Source organism: Peromyscus eremicus, chromosome 1 (assembly GCF_949786415.1).
Source record: "Peromyscus eremicus chromosome 1, PerEre_H2_v1, whole genome shotgun sequence".
NCBI lineage: Eukaryota > Metazoa > Chordata > Mammalia > Rodentia > Cricetidae > Peromyscus > Peromyscus eremicus.
Window position 1 is genome coordinate 181,278,584 of NC_081416.1, and position 24,688 is coordinate 181,303,271.

At 41.5% G+C, this 24,688-nt stretch overlaps 1 protein-coding gene across 1 annotated transcript in view; it reads right to left on the minus strand.

The window, feature by feature from the left end:
* The window catches only part of LOC131902742 (leukocyte immunoglobulin-like receptor subfamily A member 6), a 76,103-nt gene extending 53,055 nt beyond the window's left edge, over positions 1–23,048 (minus strand). The window contains exon 1 of the mRNA XM_059253731.1: positions 22,964–23,048. Within this exon, the coding sequence (XP_059109714.1) occupies positions 22,964–23,048 (85 nt within the window). The remainder of the gene's footprint in view (positions 1–22,963) is intronic.
* Positions 23,049–24,688: the final 1,640 nt, after the last annotated feature.

The following is a 24,688-nucleotide window of genomic DNA, read 5'->3' on the forward strand; positions in this document are numbered from 1 at the left end:
CAACAAATGGCGCCCAACGTGGGGCAAGAGTCTCCACCTAAAAACGGAGAAAAAAGATTCTAAACGGACCTAAAAACAGCTTCCTAATTGTCTCTCTCAAATAAGCAGCAGCTGCCGGTTTGAGCTACTGGCGGGTTCCTAGCGTGCGCTCTCGACCTGCAGTATGGTGGGAATGAGGCCTCTGCAAGTAGCACATTAAGCTGTGTGGTGGATTTAGTCTTTGCTAGTACAAAACAAAAAAAGAGGTTTCTGGGCTACACACTACTTTGGTAAAAGTGTAGACCCACTATTTCTGAGAGTTATGGCTCCCAGAGCTGGCGGAAAGCGGACTGCCGCCATGTTGGGAAGCTGAAGTGGGCGGAGCCAGCAGCCACTGTGCTGTTTCAGGCTTAGAAGGCTGCAGTTTAAAACAATAGGCTCAAGCTAATATAAAAAAAATAAGCCACGTAAAGATGACTACCACACAGAGAATCTGGATTATGTTCTCTTTGATATTCGTAACTGCAGAAAAACATTTGATTGTAAAAGCTGTTGAGTTATGCCAAAATGTATATTTTAAAGGTACCTTGACTTCAAAATTTGGATGTAAGGATATGTTGCTTTGGAAAAGAGTCTCTGCTCTTGTTTCTACAGAAAGCCAGAGACTATGGATTTGTTCCAGATTAAGATACATCAGGTTTGACCAGCCAAGACCCCCTGAAAGGTCACCAATGACACCATGGCCCAGATGATTCAACATCTAGAATGGTTTCAAGTCAACTGGCTCAGATATACAGCCTCATGGACTACTCCATGATCCTAAAATTTTCTTTCTGTCTCCATATGATACAGCGCCCCCCTCCAGCAGGAAGTAGTAAGAGAAGCTACGCCCAAATTCCCAAATATATCAAGCTGGCTTTAGAGATGGAATTGGCTCACTCCCCTCTAAACCCAGACATATTGCTCAAAGAAAAAAAAATGGTTAAGAGATTCTTGTGTCCCAAATCAGAAGAGCCCTCTGGTGTGGGACAGAGAAAAAACAATATTTTTATTTAAATCAGGTTGATTATAAATACAATCTCTTTCTAAAACAAAAAGGGGGATAGTTTAGATATGATAGGATGAAAGGGTAGATTAATGAACCTACTTTTAAAGAGTAACAACTTGTTTAAAATGTTTTACATTGCTATAGATTTTAGTTTATTGATACAAATTTAAACTTAATTTGTTATACTGTATATATATTTCTATTCTTGTTTGAGGTATTATGTTTATGTAACTCATTTAAAATTATAATGGATAATTAAAAAATAGATTAATAATTAGTCATCTATGATAATCATATTTGTAGCCATGTTAGTTAAGTCTTCTAGGTATACATAGATATATTTCAGATAGATAGGTAGTCTTCAAACACTTCAAAGACCTACAGAATATGGCATTTAAAATGTTTTAAAAGTTTAGACTTTCTGGACAGTGAGACATGTCTGCTCCTGACAGCACCGATTTACTTCAGAGAGGAGGATGGGCATCGAAGACACTCCATACGGAGTTTATCTTCACCTTGACAAAAATAGCCATTTGGGCAAGAAACTGTTCTTGCCTGGACTGCCTGATCAACTGGACATGCAGGACCCATACAAAGGTGACCACTGAACTTTGCTTGACAAAATGGTCCTTCAGGTTCCTGCTTTGCAGAGAAATCTGCCAGACATTCTACAGGACACAGAGAAAAGTGAATAAGAGACTCTAGGCCTGTGGGCTGAAGACAGATGCCCCAACTTTACAAGAGAACTTTGAATGACTGTCCAGGCTGCCAGCTGTCTCTGTCTACCCTACAAGACTCCTAAAAGTTGCTTATATCCTTCTCCATTTCTCAGGTAGTAGTATATCCTTCTGAGGTCTTTGATGTGGTTAAAGACTAGATACTTACAATTTTCCTTAGTTATAATAAAAGATAAGTTAGATATAAAACCTTAAACTCACAAATATAAGATAGATAGGATCTCTTCTTTAATATTGTAACTGTAATTCTTGCTTGATAATTGTTTTGTTATATGTAATTTTACTATGTTAAAGTTAAAACCTTCCTTTTTAAGAAAAGAAAAGGGGAAGTGCTGTGGGATGGTCTGTATGTCAAGTGTGTTGCTGATTGGTCAGTAAATAAATCACTGATTGGCCATTGGCTAGGCAGGAAGTATAGGCGGGACAAGGAAAAGAATTCTGGGAAGTGGAAGGCTGAGAGGGAGAGACTGCCTGGAGCCGCCATCAGGACAAGGAAGATGTAAGGTACCAGTAAGCCATGAGCCATGTGGCAAAGTAAAGATTAATAGAAATGGGCTAAATATAAGAGTAAGAGCTAGACAATAACAGGCCTGAGCTAATGGCCAAGCAGTTTAAATAATGTAAGAGTCTGTGTGTTTATTTTATAAGTGGGCTCCGGGACTGGTGGGACTTGGTGGCGGGAGCTGGAGAGAAATTCTCAAGCAACAGTTCACCACACCACACTTGGATGGTATTGCTTATTTTTTCTGTCAGTGGTGCTTTATGGGATGTATTGCATGGTATGTTCATGTCACTCCAGTTAAATTTCCCCAAACACTGCAACTTTAATTATTCTTGGAAGAGAGGAATATCTCCAAGTTGGGCTCAGAAAACTATAGTTAGACTACCACCAATCACTATTCTCCATTAGCCTCTATATTACCTGGAAGACATAATGGGCACAGTGGTCATGGAGTGTCCAGAAGTGATAACGTTTGTAGTTCATCCTACCATATAATTAACATTATATGAAGCACAGGAAATACATTTTGTTTTAAGCTAATATGGAACAAGGTAGCCAGAGTTTTCAATAACATGAAGAATCTTAAATTTCAAGGAGCTACCATGTTCATAACACACTCTGTGTAAACCTGTGTATACTCAATAAGGCATGTCCCCCAGCAATGAAGTCGGGCAATCAATTTCAGAAAGCATGATTAGGCTTCAGCATACAAACAGGAGAAATTATGCAAGTGATACATTCTTTGTACTTTATTCTTAGGGCTGACCACAAATCACCAGCTCCTCTCACATTTAGTTCCATCATGGAAGAGTGAGTGACAAGATATGTCTTACAAATAAATGGATAGTTCTGGAAACACTGATTCTGAGTGAACTAACTTTGACCCAGATGTAGAAGCACCATATATTTTATCTCATTTCAGGAGTTATCCTTGAAACTTCAGGTGTGTGTGTGTGTGTGTGTGTGTGTGTGTGTGTGTGTGTGTGTGTTTCATTTTACATACCCACAGATGTCAGGAAATTGGTCAGCTGTCATCAGAGTAGGACTTAAGATGGTGAATGTTACAACCTTTTATAATGGAATAAAGAACAATCAAGGTACAGGAAGGTGTTAATGGCAGGGTGGATGTGTGTTTTTGGGTGTTTTTACTCTATTGGCTCTTTGCTCTTTGGTGGGGCCCACCACCCAGCTCCCAAATAAATCCACACAGAGACTTACTATTATTACTTATAAATACCCAACCTTATCTGGGCTTATTTCTAGCCAACTTTTCTTAACTTCCATGTATCTTTTTTATCTAGACATTTTTCTTTTCTTAATTTTATTATCTTATTTTCACTTTTACTCCTGGCTGGCTATGTGGCTGGGTGGCTGGCCCCTTCTTTTCTTGCTCCTTTCTCCCTTCTCCCAGCTTTCTCCTTCTATGTATTCTTTCTGCCTGCTGGTCCCAGCCTATCTTTTCTCTTGACTTGCTATTGGCCATTCAGTTCTCTATTAGTCCAATCAGGTGTTTTAGTCAGGCAAAGCAGCACAACTTCACAAAATTACACAAATAACACATAAAAGAATGCTACACATCTTTGCATCATTAAACAAATGTTCCACAGCATAAACAAATGTAGCACATCTTAAAATAATATCCTTCAACTGATGTGAGGAGAGGATAGAGCACAGAACAGACAGAGAGATAACTAACTTTAAATACATTTCAAAATGTTCATATGGAAAATTACTACTAAAGGATCCTCCTTGAATATATACACGGATGTATACTGAGTATATATGCAGTTGGAGTTCCCTTAGATTGGGTTAATAATTCCCCTGGTAGAGAAAGCAGGGTATGAAAGAAAATTCTCAGTGTCAGGAATGGGTTGTCTTTGTCCAAGTTGTTAGACAGTGGCATCCAATTGACCCCTAAACATTTCAGGCTATGCCAGTGCTCTTGGTTTCTCTCCAGAACTTGGCAGTAAACCTGTTTCCTTGAAGTCTCCACATATTTGGGTTACAAAACATGTAGAAATTGAGCAGAGATTATCTGGAAGCTTAATTTCTTTTTTTTAATTTATTTTTTTATTTTTATTTTGCAATACAATTCAGTTCTACACATCAGCCATGGATTCCCTTGTTCTCCCCGCTCCCGCCCCCCTCACCTTCTCCCCAGCCCGCCCCCCATTCCCACCTCCTCCAGGGCAAAGCCTTTCCCGCGGACTGAGATCAACCTGGTAGACTCAGTCCAGGTAGGTCCAGTCCCCTCCTCCCAGGCCGAGCCAAGTGATCCTGCATAGGCCCCAGGTTTCAAACAGCCTACTCATGCAATGAGCACAGGACCTGGTCCCACTGCCTGGATGCCTCCCAAACAGATCAAGCCAATCAACTGTCTCACCCACTCAGAGGGCCTGATCCAGTTGGTGAACCCTCAGCCATTGGTTCATAGTTCATGTGTTTCCGTTCGTTTGGCTATTTGTCCCTGTGCTTTATCCAACCTTGGTCTCAACAATTCTCACTCATATAAACCCTCTTCATTCTCGCTAATTGGACTCCCAGAGATCCACCTGGGGCCTAGTCATGGATCTCTGCATCCAGATCCCTCAGTAGTTGGATGAGGTTTCTAGCTCGACAGTTAGGGTGTTTGGCCATCCCATCACCAGAGTAGGTCAGTTCGGGCTGTCTCTCGACCACTGCCAGCAGTCTGTTGTGGGGGTATCTTTGTGGATTTCTGTGGGCCTCTCTAGCACTTTGCTTCTTCCTATTCTCATGTGGTCTTTATTTACCATAGTCTCCTATTCCTTGTTCTCCCTCTCTGTTGTTGATCCAGCTGGGATCTCCCGCTCCCCCAAGCTCTCTTTCCCTCAACCCTCGCCCTTCACTACCCCCACTCATGTTCAGGCTGTTCATGTAGATCTCATTCCATTTTTCTGTCATTGGGGGATCCCCGTGTCTTTCTTGGGGTCCTGTTTTCCAGGTAGCCTCCCTGGTGATGTGAGTAGCAGTCCAGTCATCCTTGTTCCACATCTAGTATCCTCCTATGAGTGAGTACATACCATGTTTGTCTTTCTGAGTCTGGGTTACCTCACTCAGGATGATTTTTTCTAGATCCATCCATTTGTCTGCAAACCTCATGATGTCATTGTTTTTCTCTGCTGAGTAGTATTCCATTGTGTATATGAACCACATTTTGTTTATCCATTCTTCAGTTGAAGGGCATCTAGGTTTTTTCCATGTTCTGGCTATTACAAACAATGCTAATATGAACATAGCTGAGCAAGTGCTCTTGTGGTGTGGTTGAGCATTCCTTGGATATATGCCCAAGAGTGGTATAGCTGGATCTTGGGGAAGATGGATTCCCAATTTTCTAAGAAAGTACCATATTGATTGGAAGCTTAATTTCTACTAGCTAGCTTTTATTGTATAAGACGTTGGTATGACCACACCTATATGTGTGTCCTTGTGTGTGCTATGGGTGCAGATGCACTGAGAAGTCAGAAATGTTGAATCTCCTTGAGCTAGAGCTGAAGGCTGACAGGATGCTGATAACTGAATTGGGATCTTCTGGAAAATCAGTTAGTGCTCTTTAACAAAGAAGCTATTTCAAGCCTTATCATGAAACTCTCTAAGGTCTACACTGTCACCTTGACATCCTCAGTCCTCACATAGTTGCTTTACCTTCAGCCCCATTTTCTGTTCCATGTCTCAATAGAGAAGGAAAAGTATGAATTATGTTATGTCAGTGATTGCAATTCAGAGTCAACTGAAAACAAAATCAGTGTGATGATTTATTTCATATCTTCTTTTACATTTTCTGGGCAACTGACCTCATTTTCCTGCACATAGAAGGCAGGGAATGATTCCAGAATTGTAAAGGTGGCAGTAAGATATATAATTAAAAGGAGTAATATTAGCAAAGAAAGGTTTTATATTTTATAAATTTGTAATTAACACATGACGACTTTTTGTGTTCGTGGCCAACTATGAACTTTTTATATTAATTTGTATGTGATGTAGTACTGCATGAAGTTAACAAACCCTAATAAAAATAATAATATTTGTAAACTAATAAGAAATATAATAGGAGCCAATGAAGACATAAAACATGGGTTAAAACTGAACTTCTTGTATTGACATAAAATGGCAAGGCCTCAAACAAATCAAAGAAACAAAATTTATATAAGAATAAATCAATATTCCTAGAACCTGGGTCCTGGAAATTTGTTTGAAGAGTTGACGGAAACAGACAACATACTAAGAAAGGAACCACTTCAATGATACTTGCCTATTTCCTTGGCCTTCAAGAAAATTCTTATACATTTTCTCCTGTATCATACACAACTGTCTCCACTTCTGGCCCTTCGTCTGAGCTCTCTGTCTTTCCTCAATACACTATTGTCTTCATGGGTACGGTGGTCATGGACTACTCTAACTTGTTTGCTCAACTACCTTCAGAAGTTAAGTAAGACTATTGCAGAAAGAAATACCTGGGTGGAGCTTAAAGACACTGAAAAGTTAGGAACAGGAAGAAAAGGGAGAGATACCAGTGCTGTGGCTCAAGTTGGATGACAGAATGTGAAGAAGTTGCCCAGAGACTCTAAGTATGACTCAACAGGAAGAATATACTTCTGAGATCTATTGGTAAACATGCCATATATAATGGAGAGTAATACCATAATAGCTTTTATATTCCCACATCACACTGGAATTATATATATATATATATATATATATATATATATATATATATATATATATATATATCAGGTACAAATATATATATTATATATATAATATATATAATCTTTAATTACTCATTGTACTACATATATACATATTATATAATACAATCACTTTGTATCCTATAAAAATTTATAATTTTTGTTAGATTACAAAATGAAACAAATCAAAAGTATAAATGTTTTAAAGGGATAAGGATAGATAATGGAGGCACAAAAAACAAACACAAGGCCCAGAATGAAGCCACCCTGGATAGCATTTGTTTTGAGTCTGTTGTCTGCCATCTCCCATATGCCCAGCTCCTTTGTGTGTATTCCACGCATCAAGTATAGAGATTAAGTTCTCATATCTTCTTTTCCCTTATCCACAAAATGACTAAGAAAACATCTAATTCCAGAAACACAGCCTGGGAGAAGGAAATAGAAACAAATTCAGGTACAAATATAGAATGAATTTCATCTTCATGCCTAGAAGTTAATGAAGTGAAGGGTTACAGATGAGCTTCAAGCTGAGCTCCTAGACATAAATTAATGTGTATCTGAGAGTGAATTACATTTTTTAATCCTCCAAAGCATATTGCTCTTGGTCAGATTTTCTGGGTGGTTGTGATAGTCTCAAAATCATACAAGTAGAACTGTTCCTCAAGATGCTCATATTAGTAGAGATTGATATATGGTAATTTCAGCTCAAAATTGTTAAGAATCCCATAGTCTCTGGGAAAACTGGGAACAATTTCTAGCAATTCCCATATCTTATGGAAGTTTCTAAAGCAACTATTTGGTCTTTACTGATGTTGATGTAGCCTGTCCACATTACCTATAGCAGAGGCCTCATATAGGTGTCTGAGGCTCTCATCTTCCTTTCTTCATCTCACCTACCACATGTAGAGTCCAGTTGCTGAGCACCTCTGAGGCAGGGTCAACAAGACTGGAGCAAAGAACTATGACTCATGCTGAGAACCCATGCAATAAAATAAAAGGGTGGATATGTAGTAAGACAGGCCCATAGGATTGAGGAAAACCAGTTGGCAAGGCATGCAACATAGCGTACTTTCTTATGAGCCAACCTTGAGCCTGCCTAAGGGCCTAGCAATAGGCACTTTCAGAGTTCCTAGTTGCTGTCAGAGTTCTTTATCATGCCCAGCCAATGAGGAATGACAGCTCAATGCCACCAGATTGGGATACAGCTTGGGTGTTGGGAGGACGGTACATAAGGCCTTCTCTATTATTGGATAAACAAGTCTGCTGTTTGCCTTCAACTGACTCCCAGTGTCTGTGTTGTTGATGCTACACCTTTTCAACCCCTCTCCCTGTAGAGAGCCAATAGGATCCAGTAACAATTAGGAATGTAGAATATCATCTTTTTAATAAGCTCATATTAGAATAAATTGGAGAAAACAGTATATTTAATAGACAAAGTCAGATGTCTCCCCTGAAGATAATGAATTACACAATGAGTTTGTTCTGTCTATCCTGTTGAGTGTAGCACCTGAAATTTTAGCTAACATGTGATGACAAGTAAAGTAAATGCAGTGTGTGCATATTTTGAAAAAAAGAAATAGGTTGTCAACACAAAAAATGCTAACAAAGTAGTAAAAGTGTCCTTTCAGACAAATTAATTTTTTTCTCAGAAGTTCTGAATCGATAGGGGAAACTTTAAAACCCATATTGATTTCATGCCTTACCATACCCACCTCCAAATAGAGTTATCACTTACCATTTTCTATGGGGCTGAAGAACTGGTCCTTGGGTTATGTCAGAAATGGATGGACAGATGAAGATTTGAGCTCCCAGCCCTTGAGTATGACCTGCATTTTTCTACCTCAGTCTGGACCTTAAGTACTTCCAACTGATTTTCACCCTGTCACAGACCGGATTTTGTGTCTTTGGGTTCTTGGATGTCTAACAAGATCACAGTTCAGTCCCATACAGGCATAACAATCCTTATCATTGAATGTAAGAGGAGAATTCAGACTCTAAGGGATTCAGAATTGCTTGACTGGGTCTGCACATTTTGTGTACCACAAGCTTTTTATAAACAACTTTTGCAATGAGACTGGGCTCAGAGCTTTCAGAAAACATAAAATTATGACTGAGGATGCCATTGAAGACTATTTTCATTAGGTTTTGCTAACTATATACAAGCTAGAGTCATCTACAAGAGACAACGTTAATTGAAAAATTGCCCCTGTATTGTCCTGTAGGCAGGCCTCTGGGGAGAATATTCTTGATTGGTTAATAATTGATGTGGGAGAGCTCAGCCCACTGTGTACCATTTTAACCATGGGTGGTTGGACCTTGATGGTATAAGATAGCAATCCAAGCAAGTTCCTGGGTAATGGAGCCTATAAGCAGTGTTCCTCTATGGACCCTGCTGCAGTTCATATCTTGAGTGTCTACTTCTAATTCTCTTCATGAAGAACTATAAGGAATAATATGGAACAAATCCTTTTCTCCATAAGTTGCTTTAGATCATGGTGTTTTATCAAAAAAAATAGAAACCTAACTAGTACAGAGACAACGTTTGATCACTTCATCAATTTTGGGTACCCTTTAAACCTCCCACTTCTGCTAAATTCCAGTGAGCCATGGAGTGGAGCACTTGCATCAGGGGACATTGATAGCTGCTCATCTGCGATGGGTGGAAGTCATTTGGACTGTAGAGTTTTAGTTTCCTACTCTATTTCTAGGTTAGAGTTCTTCTTAGAGAGGAGAACTGAGTGACTTTATACATTAAGAAAGATAGATCAGGAGTCCTTATATGAAACCAGAAGGTCAAGGGGGTCACTTGATTTTAACTGCCCCTGAGGATCATTCCTAAAATTGCCATAGCATCTAATGTCCCATTGTGGTTGGCAGTCACAAAGTCCAGAGAAAAAGGAACCTGGTGTGACATCATGGCATGTTGCTGTGAGTCCAGGGTCCATGAGATGTTGTGTTTTCCTTCCTGGATCAGAATGAATCTGCCAAATCCCATCAGTGAGCTACACTGTGTGGTTATGGACTCTCCTGGGCTATAATGGACAGGGCTGGGCCAGACAGACAGATAGGGATTTCATAGGATTCTAAGATACAAGAGGCATTGTGTGAAATGAACAAAGCTCCCCACACTGTCCTCCAGGCTTGATAACTAAGAGAAGTACCCCTGAAGAGTAGAACTCCTTCTAAGGGGAGAACCTGTGCTGGAACCCCATAGAGTCCTCTCACCTGTTATTACTGGCTCCAGAATGTCACTGAGCTCTTATCTGCCAGTAGGGCTCTTATAGTAACACTTATATTTTCCTGCAAAGTCCTTTGACATGTATTTGATGTAGAACTTAGCCTTGTTCCTCCTTTCCAGAGGGAACTCTCTGTCCCAAGGATCTATGCTTCCTTCTTTATGCACAAGGCACTCCATGGCCTCTGAGAGCCCCTGACACCAAATAATCACAGGTGTATAGAAGGAAAGCAAAGAGTCTGACTCAGCCCAGATGATGGGCTTTGGGAGGGTACCTGCAAGGAAATCAAAGGCTGAAACCCAGTACACGCTGTAGCAGGAATATTAGAGAGTCTTATTAATAAAACCAAACCTGGGGCCAGTTATTGGGGTGAACGCTGGAAGGTCAGAGAATCAGAACAAGCCACAGCTATCTCACCTTGCCAGTTCCTCAGCTGGTCCTGTTTCCTCAGACTGGAAGCTTCTGTATCCTCATCCCAATGGCTCTCAGCTGAACTGCTGCTCGAAATCCTGAACGCTTAACCAGCCAAATGCTTAACCAGGCAAATGCTTCTAGTTTCTGGTCCTCATGCCTTATAAACCTTTCTGCTTTCTACCACCACTCCCTGGGATTAAAGGCTGCTTTCTGGAATTAAAGGCATGAGTCACCAAGCCTGGCTGTTTCCAATGCGGCCTTGAACTCACAGAGATCCAGAGGGATTTCTGTCTCTGGAATGCTAGGATTAAAGGCATGTGCTACCACTGCCTAACCTCTATGTTTAATATTGTGGCTTTTCTGTTCTCTGACCCCAGATAAGTTTATTAGGATACACAATATTTTGGGGAACACAATACCACCACAACACTTCTCCCTCAGACTAAAGCTCTTAGCATAGAGAAATCACAGGCATTACAACATTAGCTCGTAAGTACTTTTCCACATTCAGTTGTGAAGAATTGATTGGCCCACCAGAAAGCAAAGTGGAGGTCTGGTCTTCAGAGTGAACAGTCACAGCCTGGGATGCATGGAAATACTCAACAGCCAGTACTTTAGTACTGTGTCCCATACTCAGACCTGAAAGAAAATTCTTTTTGAGATCTTTTCCCCTATAGCCAGGGTGGGTCTCCTGGGGTCTCCATATGAATCAGACCTGGCTTGGATTAGGGTCCCTTACAGACCTGTGTGTCCACTCTGGCCCTTCATATCTTACCAAAGCAAAGCAACACTCTAAGCATGGAGATCATGGTGAGTCTTGTCAATGTTCTTAGTTCTGCTCCTGGGATGGTATGGCTGTGTTTTTTAGAACCACCAGACAGGCTGTTGTCATTCTGAGGGCAGGTCCATTCTGTCATAGATTTGCCACATGAGCTCTATCACCAGAAGGCATACTTCCCTTTTTCTCTGTAGTAAATGGGGTTTGGTTAATTATTGAGATCTATAGAGTATTTAGACAAAATGTGTTTTTTCTCTATTCTTTACAGCTTTCCACATGGCCTATGTGTTTTCCAAGCCAGAGAGTCAATACTCACAAGGAATCCATGGTCATTGTACTGTAGATTGTATCTTTCTTCACATCTCTCTTTGTTTGCCTTTCACATATGGGGGCTTTGATATTTGTTTTCATTTTTTAGATTAACATTTCCATTTGTGCCTGTTTTGGTTTAGTTAGTACATTATTTACTTTAAAAAATAAATTAGTCCTTCGAAAGTTTCAGATTTATATACTGAGGGGTCAGTCTCTGTTCAGATGGTGTCACTAAAGGACAGGAAACATGAGACGTGCCAACACCTCCTGTGGCTGTTTGAGCAGACCTAATTCTCTGGAGCACTAGATGATTCATAATTCAGTCCCAGCTAAATGGAGAACTTCTAGTTTGCTGACAAAGCCCAGGCTTTTGCCTGATTCCTGCTTTTTTTGTCTGCAGACAAATTGTCTAGACATACTGCCCCTACCCAATATACCCTCACATAACATGGGTTGCATGTCATTTGGGCTCATTGGACAGTAACTTGATATGAACTTAGCTGACTGGGTAATATATGCATATATACCAGTGAACACACACATTAAACCAGATCTACACCTTGACGCTAGTCTCTGGAGTCTGCTTCCAGGGAAACTCTTTGCGACTCAGTCTCCCTTCCCCCTCCCCCACCGAGCTGCAGGTGAGAGGGAGAAAACCCCAACAGTATACAGTGGGTTCTGACCACTCTCACTTCGTGCTCTCCTGTCTTCCTCCTACTTCATTCAGCCCTCCCTTTTTCTGTCTTCTAATTTTTTTTGCCACACAGATTCTGTGTGACCATGGGTTTGTAACTGTCCCTCAGAGTCTGGTAGGGTTTACTAGTTGACACACAAGTGAAGATAATAACTCCTCCAAAGAACTTTGCTGTGGAGCTAAAGCTGGTCTGGGACTCCATGGTGCTCACACAATGCCTGACTTTCCCATTGTTTTCAAATCTGTTCACCCTCTTTATGTCTTTACACTTACAATGATTGCTGATCAGTAAGGTCTTACTTTTCAATTGGACATTTTTTCTCTTTTACAGTTCTTATGTCTCTTTTTCCTTTTTTGCTATCTTTCTTTGTGATTTGCTGATGTCTTTCCTTGTTTTCTCCTCTTTCTTATGTTCTTCTGTATACAATTTCTTCATGAATACTGTGAGGGTAACATAAGACATTTCACACTCTAAATAGCCTATTTTGCATTGGTAGGAACTTCAGTTTGTGATTTCATCTTTCTCGTTTTGCCTAGACATTCCTTGACTTTGAAAGAGCCTCTTTCAGAATGGCTCATGTGTTGAGGTAAGAGCAAGTTCTGAAGAATCAAGGGCTGTAAGGAATGGGCTCATGTTGGTGGCCTGCTTGCCACCTTGGACCAAGGTGACACTGAGGCCTAGGCTGCTGCCTAGGGTCATATCTAGGCCTGTGACAGCCAGAGTCTATATCCATGACTCATATTGCCACCAATGCCATTGAGATGTCTGGATTATGGACTACCATCTGTAGCCATTTTGGCATCCAAGGGCCATGCTGACACTCAGGCCATGTTGATCTGAGTGGCCTGTGCTGCCATCAGCAGACATGATGACATCCAGGACCGGGATGCTGCCAGCGGCATGTCTGGGTTCAAGCAGCAAAGGTCTGTGTTGATGTCCACAGCTTCAATAACCACTGAAAGCTATGAAGATGACTAGGATCTGGTCAAACATCTAAGTTCATGTTGTTCTCCAAGGACCATGCTTCCACTGGGGTCATTCTAATCTGGATGGCCTATGATGACACCCACAACCATGATCGCATCCAAACATGGGATGTAGCAAGGGACCATGTCTGCATCTGTAGCCCTACCACAGCCAGGGTCTGGGTTGTTATTTATGACTCCTGATGCCGTTAAAGACCATACCAATACCTGGGTTCTGGGACATTACCTGAGGTCAGGAAGAGATCCTAGGGTCATGCTGCAGCTGAGTGGTCTGCAATGCCGCAAGTTGCCATAGTGATGTCCAGGCTGGGCTATAGCTAAGGGCCATGTCTTGGTCTGTAGCCCAACTGCAGCCAGGGTCCTTGTTAACGTCTGTGGCTCATGGCTCATTAGCATAGCCCTCATCAAGGGCTATGCTAATGCCAGGGGTCTGGGCCACCACTTGTGGCAATGTTGGTGTCCATGGGCCTCACTGCCATGGGAGTCATGTAAATCTCAGTGCCCTGTACAGCCACATCAGGCCTGTCCTGGGTTGCTGCCATGGGCCACGTCTGAGTCCAAGGCCCAACAGCAGCCATGGGCTGGCGAGATATGTATGGCTCATATTGCCACAGCAGGTCATAGGAACCATGATTGTTGAAATCTAAGGGTTGTGCTGAACCAGCCCTGTCCCTCACTGCAGAAAGCGAGCTGGTGCCAGTCCACCCCCATGGGAGAGGTAACCTCAGCATTTGGGAGAGCTGGCCTCACCACTCAAGAGAGGCATGGGAAAGCTGGCCCTGATGGCATGGGCCTAGGAGAGCTGGTTCTGCCCTTTGCCTAGGGTATAAGCATAGTGACCTAGACCTACTAGCTCAGGTACGATCTAGACCCATATCTTGGCCCTTAGGTTGACCTACCCTAACAGTTGTCCCAGAGTAGTCCTAGAGTGTGCAAAGGGACTTGTCCTGTAGAATGATAACTGGAGAATCTTCATGACTCAGGGAAACAGCAGGGTATCTGAGAGGAGTTTCGATGAGGGCCCAGTGATGATAATTTTGTTTTAACAAAAAAAGGAGAAAGTCCTCTTTTGTGCCAGCACTACCTGAAGATCCAAGAAACTGCACAAATGATAGAAGAGGGCAAGAAGCTAGTGAGGAAGCTGTAGACGTGTTCAAGGTAGGAGGATGCAGAGATGAATCAGTGGTTAAGAGCATTGGCTGCTCTTCCAGAGGTCCTGAGTTCAATTCCCAGCACTGACATGGTGGCTCACAACCATCTATAACTCTAATCTCAGAGTATCCAGAGCCCTTTTATAGCCTATGTGGTTACAGGCATACACATGGTACACAAACATACATGCAGGTGAAAAAAAATCTTATATGCATGAAAAATAAAAATAAAGAAATGTATTTTAAAAAATGCTCAAAAAAGTAAAACATCCAATGGCCATGCTATCAAATTATCTTCTTATTATTTATGCTTACTCTGGGATGTTGTCAACCTTGGTCACAGAATCTTCTTTTTTTTCAGCTCTTAGCAGCCAATGGAGAGAGTCATAACTAGTCTAAATTTTGGGAATGAGACTGGGTTCTCAGCACTAAATGCAGCACCTGCATTAACTCCACCACGTTAAGGCTCAGACAATGTGGTGAAAGAGGAGGTTACAAGAATGTATGTATCTGTGAATGGCGAGGAATGCTGTGAAATGCTTTCTTTTGGACATGACCTGGCCACCAGAGTCATGAACTCAGCAGCTCTGGTTATTTACACAAGATCAAAGTTATAGCATATATGGGGTAGATGACTTCCTGGATCCATCACTAGCTGAAAAGCTATTAGCAGTGGACAGTTGCTAGGAGAGTGGGAGTCATCATTTTGTGAGGATATGGGCAAGTTACACATTCCTTTAACTTCCTCACAAGCTGTAGGCAGCCACACAGAAGGGAAAAAGAAGTTCCATTCTTTCCTCTTTCATGATTTATGGAAAACTGATGACCAAAAAAACTGGAGAACTCACCACCATTGCACCACCCCACTCTCAGAGAAAAAGTAGAAAACCACATGAGGACTGGGTAGGGATATTGTTTCTGGAAAATACACCCTGGACAGAACTGATTTTCCTTTCCGTTAAATACAGACCAAGGAATTTAAACGATTTTCACTAGGTCCATTTTATAAATACTAAAGAGAATTGTTAGGAAGATTCCTTTGCTTCCCAGTTGGCCAAAGATACTAGGAAAAAGTTATAAAAGTTAGAAAAATGTAAAGATAAAAGTAGGTCCCAGTTACTAGAGGTGGCTCAAAAGGTGTTTAACATCAGAGAACTGATCAGGGCAACCAAAATTTCCTGGTGTATGGGCAGAAACCAAGCTGCCAGGTCTGGCCCAACACTGAATTTCTATAATTGTCCAACTAACCAGTTCAGCTACTCCCATCCAGGTTAAATAATACCCAACTGTAACATGAATCTTAAAATGTATTGTTAATAAAAATACTTGGAGCCAAGTATTGGGGTGAACGCTGAAAGATCAGAGAAACAGAAGAAGCCACATCCAACCTCACTTGCCAATTCCTCAGCCAATCCTGTTTCCTCCGCCTGAAAGTCTCTGTATCCTCACCCAAACGAATCTCAGCTGAACAGCTGCTCAAAAACATAAAAGCTTAACCAGGCTCTAGTTCCTGGTCCTCACGCCTTATAAACCTTTCTGCTTCCTGCCATCACTTCCTAGGATTGAAGATGTGTGTCACCATGCCTAGCTGTTTCTAGTGTGGCTTTGAACTCAAGAGATCCAAATGGATCTCTGCCTCTGGAATGATAGGAGTAAAGGTGTGTGTGCCACCATTTTCTGGCCTCTATGTCTATTGGCTGTTCTGTTCTCTGACCCCAGATAAGTTTATTAAGGTACACAATATATTGGGGTACATAATATTACCACACCCAATGGCCCTGGAAAATTGGAAATTGTAGTCTATATTTCCTGGCTTGGACTGATAGGCATCCTGGATCTCTGCCAGGCATCCTGGAATACACCTATTCTGCCCATGAAGAGACCTGGGATGTCTGATTTTCATGGGTCTGATTCTTCCAGAAAAACAGGTATATACAGTCTTGAATGTGAAAGATTAAGTTTTCAGCCTCCCATTGGTATAAGTGAGTCAACCCATCTTTGCTTTGAAATGGACAGACACAGAGGGAGGTTACAGCGGGAAACAAATACGGATCAGGTTGCCCCAAAGTCTTAAAAATTCTCTAACACTGTTTGATGAGACACCAAATGCTAACTTCCTGCAATTCCTTTAGAGGTTTCTTAGAAAGTAAATTATAAAGGGGACATGGGGAGACTGCTGCAAGAAATATAGAGCTCGGGGTACACAATATTGGTTAAGAAAACCCAACTGTGTGCATCATAGGCTACCTATTTGTCTAACAGCTGAGAGGAACCTGTCTCAGAGTAGCATTGCTGCTATCATTCAGACCCCAATTCCAAAGATTATATATATATAAAATTTGGGACTATCCTGACAGCTGAGGTTACATAATTCATGAAGAAGTCTGTCTTGTGGTGCTGAGATATGTTTTTGGACCAGAGAAGGAAGACTAAGTGTTCCTTGTACAAAAAGATGGTGTCCACAAGGCTGTATCTTATTGTAGCAGAGTCACTTCTCTGGGGACACTGGGGGAATCTGGCTACCTTAAGAGTGAGGGCCTGATGGGGACTCTGAGAATGAAGAGAGGAGAAGGCAACCTTTTTCTTCTTATGGTCCTACATCTGCCCTGTGGCCTACCCAGAACCCTCCTGCTACCTACCTGTAACCTTCTGGGTTATAGTGAAGGAGGTATGGTGAACACTCTTGAAAGGACTCCTGTTGTTCTGTGCATCTCTCTGTGTGTGGAGGGACCTACTCTAAATGAGTCTCCTTCAGGTACTCTCCATTCTAGCCAAGAATTCTATTTTTTATTTATTTTTTTGTGTATAGGTGTTTGTCCTGCAATCACGCCTGTGTAATACTTGTGTGTCTGTAGAGAGCAGAAGAGGGTGTTAGATCCCCTGGAACTGGAGTTGCAGGCCATTGTGAGCCATTATTTGGGTACTGGGAATTGAACCTGTGTTTTCTGGAAGAATAACATGGTCTCTTAGTTTAGCCATCTGTCCAGCCCCCAAGAACTCTTCTTCATGAAAGACCGTGAATGACCCTTTGAGCTCAGAGAGTTTAGGATCACCTTACCTGACGTGACATGCTTCACAGGGACACTGGTATGTGACAAAAGACAAAAGGTCAAGCTTTGACAAAAATAGCACCAGTAGGTATTCCCCCAATAGCTTATGATATAAAGCTCATGCAAAATTGTGTATTGGACTGTTTGTTGATCTTGAAACACTGATTTTAGAACCAGGGTTGATGGACCTCTCTCTCTTTGGATAGATAAAAGCATGACTGACTTAAGAGGGTCACATTCTTTCCTGAGGATGCTTTGGAGCCTGGGTGAACTGAGAGGTAGGGTATGATGGGGAACTTTCTTAGAAGGAAGAAAAGTGAGTAAGGGGCTGCCAATCTTGTTCTGAGACTCTCTCTGAGGATGTAGGTCTCTGTTTTCTCTGACTCTTCTCTCTCTTTTCCTGTCTTTGGCCTCATTTTCCTTGAGATCCTTCACCATCATTAGAGCCATCACCTCCTGGGCTTCCCCAGAAGAGTCTGTGAAATTTGGATCCCTGACTAAATCTTCTTGGCTTCTCACCTATAATCAAGATGTCCAGGGCCTCAGTGGGCTCTGACATATCAGTAGAGAGGTTGTGTGTACATAGCATCTATACCAGCTGTTTACATGGAACCTTCTTACAGAGCCTAGGGACAAGTTGGCAACAGTGAGCCCTGCCTGGGTTCTCTGGTCTGAATAAGGCCACTTCCCCATTCCTTGAATATATCAAATCTGTCATGGTTGATGTCAGAGCAACAATGGAGAATCAGGCTGTCTCTAGGGACCAGGATAAAGCTTTACTGAGTCAGCAGGTAGGGTTTCTTGGACTGCCGCACAGGGAAGATTAACTAGATGTTTAGGAGTGGGATCCTGCAGAACTATTACCCCTTCCAACTGTGACCTGTAGATGTCACTGTCCTCCACATTCAGGGACTCTGGATCAGGAGCTAGGAGGTATCCTATGCCACTGAGGGCCTGGGACTCCCCTGGGTTACATGATTGATGGCAAAAGGCTTAGGGTCTCAAATAATGGAGAGGAGGGTGTGCGGAAGAAGGAAAAAAGGAAGGAAGGAAGGAAGGAAGGAAGGAAGGAAGGAAGGAAGGAAGGAAGGAAGGAAAAAATGAGCCTTGAATTCTGTGTCTCATACCATACTGTCTCCCATGCTCTGTGTTAATGTGCTCAGCATCTATGGCTCCCCTCACCCATCACCGCCAGGATATTTCCTATGAACTCTGAAAAGCCATTCATTTGAGAGCTTTAGAATTCCTTACATGTGATCAGGGGATCCAGGGTGTCACCATGTACTTACCACAGTTGAGGGCTGCTCAGGAAAGAGCAATAACATCTGAATGTCTACATCTGGCTGCAGGTGACAGGACCCACATGGAATAGGGCCTGGGACTGCCCAACAGATTTTATAAGCTGTATTTATGAACCAGGAGAACATCTTATCTCTCTTAATCAGAGTGAACCTATAATATCTCTTCTGTGAGATACACTGGAGGGTCACCTTCCTCCCTGATGTCAACACAGCACTAGATATGGCTTTCAGGATGGACTTACTATAGACACCTATAATAGAACTCAGTGTTATGTGGGCTAATCCCACTCACTATTTTCCAGGGCTAGGCTGTAAAAGTGAGTCCTCCTGAGAACATACTCCTTTCCTGAGGACAGAGTTTTGAGATAGAATCCCATGGTGTTGTCTTACCTGTCATAACCACCTGCAAGGATCCACTGTGCAGTGGCCAGCCAGAAGGAGATTGATATTAATAACAATATCTCCCTGTTTAAATGGACGGGATAAGGAACTCTGCATGAACTGCTCACATGTCACTAAGGTCAGGATTTAGTATGATCTGATGCCTCTCTGAGCCATAACCTTCTAGGTGAGAGTGATTCCCCCTTAAAACTCTCCTTAAGGCCCACCCTTTTCAGAAGAGAAACAGAGGAGGGGAAGGAGATGAGAAGAAATGGGGGAGTGGGGGAAAGGGACTGGGAGGAGAGGAGGGAGGGGAAACTGCATTGGGGTTGTAAAACATACAAACAAACAAACAACACAACACATTAAGTAAAGAAGATAGTGAATAAGGAATGCCACAGTCATGAGGGCACTCTCCAAGTCTTCTCACACTGAGACATTTAGGTAGAATATTCTTTCCCTTTGAAGATGTCATATAGACTTTTAGATCTAGGTTTACCCTCCTTTTCAAATTAGGACCACATCTGTTTTACTTAAAAATAAGGGTCAGTCTCTGACCTTTTATCTCATATATTGTCTAAGACTTTTCAGAAAGCTACCAGTTTCGTCCTAGAACATTTTCAAAACCCTGCAGTAAGGATCCTGTTCAAACAAATATATGTAGAATGCTTTTTCACCATGTAGCCACAGTGCTAGCAGCAAGGTGGCTATGGAAACAAGAGACCACCTCAAGGTGGAACAAATATGTGACAGTATGACTTCCAATAATCACTTTGACGTCTAGTATTTCTACCTACCTGTTTTTCTTGATGAATTTCTCTAGCAATACATTTCATTTGATAAGTATTGTCTTGGGACTTTAGTTGGCAGGTACTTTTACTATACATTAACTCAGCGAATATTGTAATTGTTGCCATATTTTGTTTTTGAAGTTGAAGCAAGCTATTTCTTCATTTATTTAATGTCTTTTATTTCTCCTATAAAGTTTGTATAATTTTATTCAAATAAGTCTCATGCCCTCAATTAAATTTTTAAAAAGTCTCCCTATTGTGTCTCCTTTACCTCTTCTATCTAGACTATCCTTACAGTGCTGTGGGGTCTTACCATGGCTGTCATTGACCAGTCCTGGAGATGCTTTAAGGATGTTGTATGGGGAGACATGTGCAAATGCCTAGTCATTGCAAGTGGGGCAGTGATTACAGAAACAAAGACAGAACTAGAAATGAATCGGGCTGGTGTGATGGTTATAGAAAATATGCAGCTAAATTGAGACAAGTAAAATTTTATGAATGGTCTTTCTTTATTCTTTTCATTCATTGAAGTGTATACTAACATTGTGTCATATTTAAAGAATTTCTTCACCTTTTTTCTTAAGATAGGGTTTCATTTTGTAGTATATGTCATACTCAAACTTATAATCCTCCTGACTCAGTCTTCCAAGTACTGGTATTGCTGAGCACCATGTTCCTGTTGGTTATTTATATAAAATCCTTATTATTACAAAATTTCTTTAGAAATTCCTCTGGTTACTCAATATAATGTTACTTGGGGTGCAGGATATTTAGCCCTTGTTCTGTAGCAATCTAATCATGAATATGCCACTGAGCTGCATACTCAGCTTTGTGTCACAGGTTTCATGTGCTGTGTTTTCAATTTTGTTTGAGACAATTTGGCTTTTCTTACATTGTCTTCATTGATGTAATGGTTGTTAAGATGTGTGTCTTTTTTCTTTTCCCCCATGGGAGGACTTACCCTTTTGGAGAAGGGTGTAAGGGGTAGGATAGAGGGGGAAAGCAGGAGGAGGGATGGAATGGGGGAATCTGTGGTTGGTATGTAAAATGAATCAAAAACATTTTTTAAATAAAAAAGTATATGCCTTAATTCTTATTTATTTGTGAGCTTTTCTGAATCCCATTTAGTAATAGTTTTTAATTTCATTTTGTTTTGGTCTGAAAAGATATGTGGTCTGATTTCCATCTTTCTAAACTTTTTCAGATTGGTTTTGTGATCTTTGATGGCATGTCTTTATTGAAGAGTGTCATGGCTGTTCTTGAAAGGATCCACATTCTTTACAACAGTGAGAAAGTTCTCATTTATCTGTTGATCCATCTGATCTGCAGTGTTGCTCATGTCCACTGTTTCCTTCTGACGCTGTGTCTGGATGTACTGTCAAAGTTGACATGGAAGTCTATTATTATTGTGTTGCTGTCTGTAGTGTTTTGAATGACAATGGCATGGATAGGTGATGCTCTCTTTGCTTGATCTCACTCTCACTGGAGAGTCCATTTCTTTGCAGGCATTAGAGCCTACATCATTGGGATTCTGACATATACTGAAGACCAGCTGGGGCATCCAGCTTAGAGGACTCAGCAACTACTGGATTATTGGAATTCCTGTTAATAAACTATATTGTGTATATTAGAGCAGCTATACTTTCAATTGTGAAGCCACTGTAATGGAGCTGCCGTGGGATATTTGCATCTTGTTGTAAGTACAGCATTTGTAAAATGCATCTCTCAGTTTTGTTCTTCTAGAGAATCCTGAATTATACAGCATGAAAATAGAAACATGGCTGTCTGAAGGAATGGATGAGTGAAAATAGCAGAAGGGGGATGAAAGAGGGAATGTAAATCTAGTCAAAATTCTTGATTCAAAATAATATGTAAATGTTATGAAACCCATTATTATAAGCAGTGAATAACAACATTGAAAAAGAATAAATATTAGGTCTTATTGAAGGTACTAGCAATTTTATCAGTCAATACAAATACATTGCTTTAGAAGAGATTCAGTCCTCTATGTACTATGAAACAATTAATTTAAACAATCTATAAACATTCTTATCTGTCCTTAATTATTAGAAGGTGTAAAGTAAACAGATTATTAAAGTGGCTTATGTAGTTCATATAGTTTCCTAAATTATGAACAATTAATATAAAAAGTTCAAGTATATTGAGTCTATTAGTGATTGTTGTTTTAAAAACTTGCTGATAAAATTGTTTCAGTCCTGCCTCTGAGGATTGAGGTCCCTCTGTTTTCTCTGAATAAGCACTTCTCAAAGTGATGCCATTTCAAACTCATTTCCCTTCTTTAAGTTGCCAACCTTTTATCAGGGCCCACACTTAATGGACTCTCTCAGAGAGGTTTATGCTTATTCCAGGCCCTTAACTAGGATTTTGAAGCTCCTAAATTCTGATCAGAATGTCAATAGAATGCTGAAGGCTGAAAACTAAGAGGGGAGGATATATGTACTTCCACATCTGTAGAAGACCCCATAGAGGCTTCTTACAAGCTCTGGAGGGAAGGTGGCCTGAGAACTCTCAATCTGGAACCTCTGGCTGGGGAGCTGAGGGATTTAAGTTTCTCCAGCCTTGAACAGAATGAATCATTCATAGCTGCCAGAACAGGGACATGAGAGGGTCACTTTATCTCCTGTGGACAGTTTGGACTCTTCTGGGTCATTAGTGATAGCATCCTGGATAATACCCGAAGGAAGATGAACCTGGAGCCTAGCAATCATTCTTGCCAAACCACTGCTATCATTAATTCTCTCAATCAGGTCTCACTACCTCTCACATTCTGGCTCAGGAGACCTCATTTCCATCCAGCCACCTTCTGCAGCTTTCTTTGGAACAAGGCTTACATTCAGGACTAAAGATAATTGAGTCAGTGTTGAGGTTTCCTTACCTGAAACCAGGAGATTCAGGGTTCTCTGGACATTAACCATGCCTGTGGTTTGTTCTTGTTGTAAGTACAGCATCCGTATGTTCATGGTGGCTCAGAATTTCTGGACCCAGATTGAACCTGACTTATGTCTGATGGAGTTGATGTGAGGAGTTGTATTCTCCTCTGTTGGACAGAATAAAGCATTGAAACCTATACTGTGACCCAAACTGATTATTATGGTCCCTACCATGGTCACCATATGACAGGATGGAGCTGAAAGGCTAAGGTTGTGATAATTGTCTAGGAGAAAAGGAGACAGCATCACCTAGGACCAGGCTGTGATGAGGGCTCTTGAGAACAGAACCTATTCCTTCATGATGATATAGTGGTAATAGAACCACCAAGTGTCCTCTCAAATGTCACTGTCTGTAGATGTAACCAACCTTCTTATTAAATAAGAAACACAGAACCAATGCAAAGAAGAAAGCCAAGAGGTCAGAGCTAAGAGCTAAAACCTTACCCTTCCTCCTGCAGTGGTCCTACCTCTCCGAACTCACTACCCCTGTGTTAATGTCTTTATATAGTGTTCCTGTTCTGCCTTCTCATTGGTTATAAACCCAACCACATGACCGCCTCGTCACGGCCTGTCTGTATAGGCCTCTAGGTTTTCCTTGCTTGGTATTGAGATTAAAGGCATGTGTATCCAATACTGGCTGTATCCCTGAACACACAGAGACTTACCCAGCTCTGCCTACCAAGTGCTGGGATTACAAGTGTACGCCACCACTGCCCTGCTTTCCTATGGCTTGCTAATAGCTCTGACCCCCGGGCAACTTTATTTATTAACATACAAATAACATTTTAATACAAATAAAATATCACCATAACTGTCCTGTCAGTGGGGTTATTATACATGGGCCCACCAGCAGGGCTGTGACAGCAGCAATGGTATCATTCTGTGTAGTGAACTGTCAGGAACATAATAGTGAATTGGCCTTTTTCCTGAGAGTGTGCTCAGCTGACCTTTCTAATGCAACTGACCTTCCTTCTTTGTATAGTAGGTACCTTTTAGTTGCCTGATTCCCCTAACACTGGATTGTCATTGAACTCATCTTGGATATCACAGAGCCTGGCTCATCCCAATAATGGGTTTGGAGGATGTCTCTGTAAGGACATCAGAGGGTGAGCCCCATGACACTCCTCGGCCCCTCTCCCAAGCATGTTTCCACTCCTCTTTGAGAATCACACTCAACAAGTCTGTGTGCTCCAGTTTGATACTCGGACCTGAGCCTAAACCATGACGCTGGATTTAAGGAAGACTCATCTGCAGTTCCTTGCAGCCTCTGTCCAAGACTCAGACTTGTAATTGGTTTCCCTGTGAGAGCTTTGTATACATATGCTGCAGGCCAAATTTAACTGAGCTTCCTGAACCTGCATTCCACAGGGATCAGATAGATATGAGACACTATCCACACAGCTTTGTGTTACCTTCATCCTCTTAATATTGACCAAAGATGAGAAAAGCAAGGGGGTGGAAAGCATGCTGCCCGCTCTGACAGCTGTAGCTTTGAGAGAGGAAACCCCGGTGTCATGCTGGATATCAGAAAAGGAAGTGTGATATTAGAACTATATCTGCCTTCTTGTTCTTACAGCTGTGGACCTTGGAAGGGGAAAGTCCATTCTCAAGCCTGGATCTGATTGGACCAATTGAGGGCTCAGGCTGACCTAAAGAGAGAGAGACTCTTA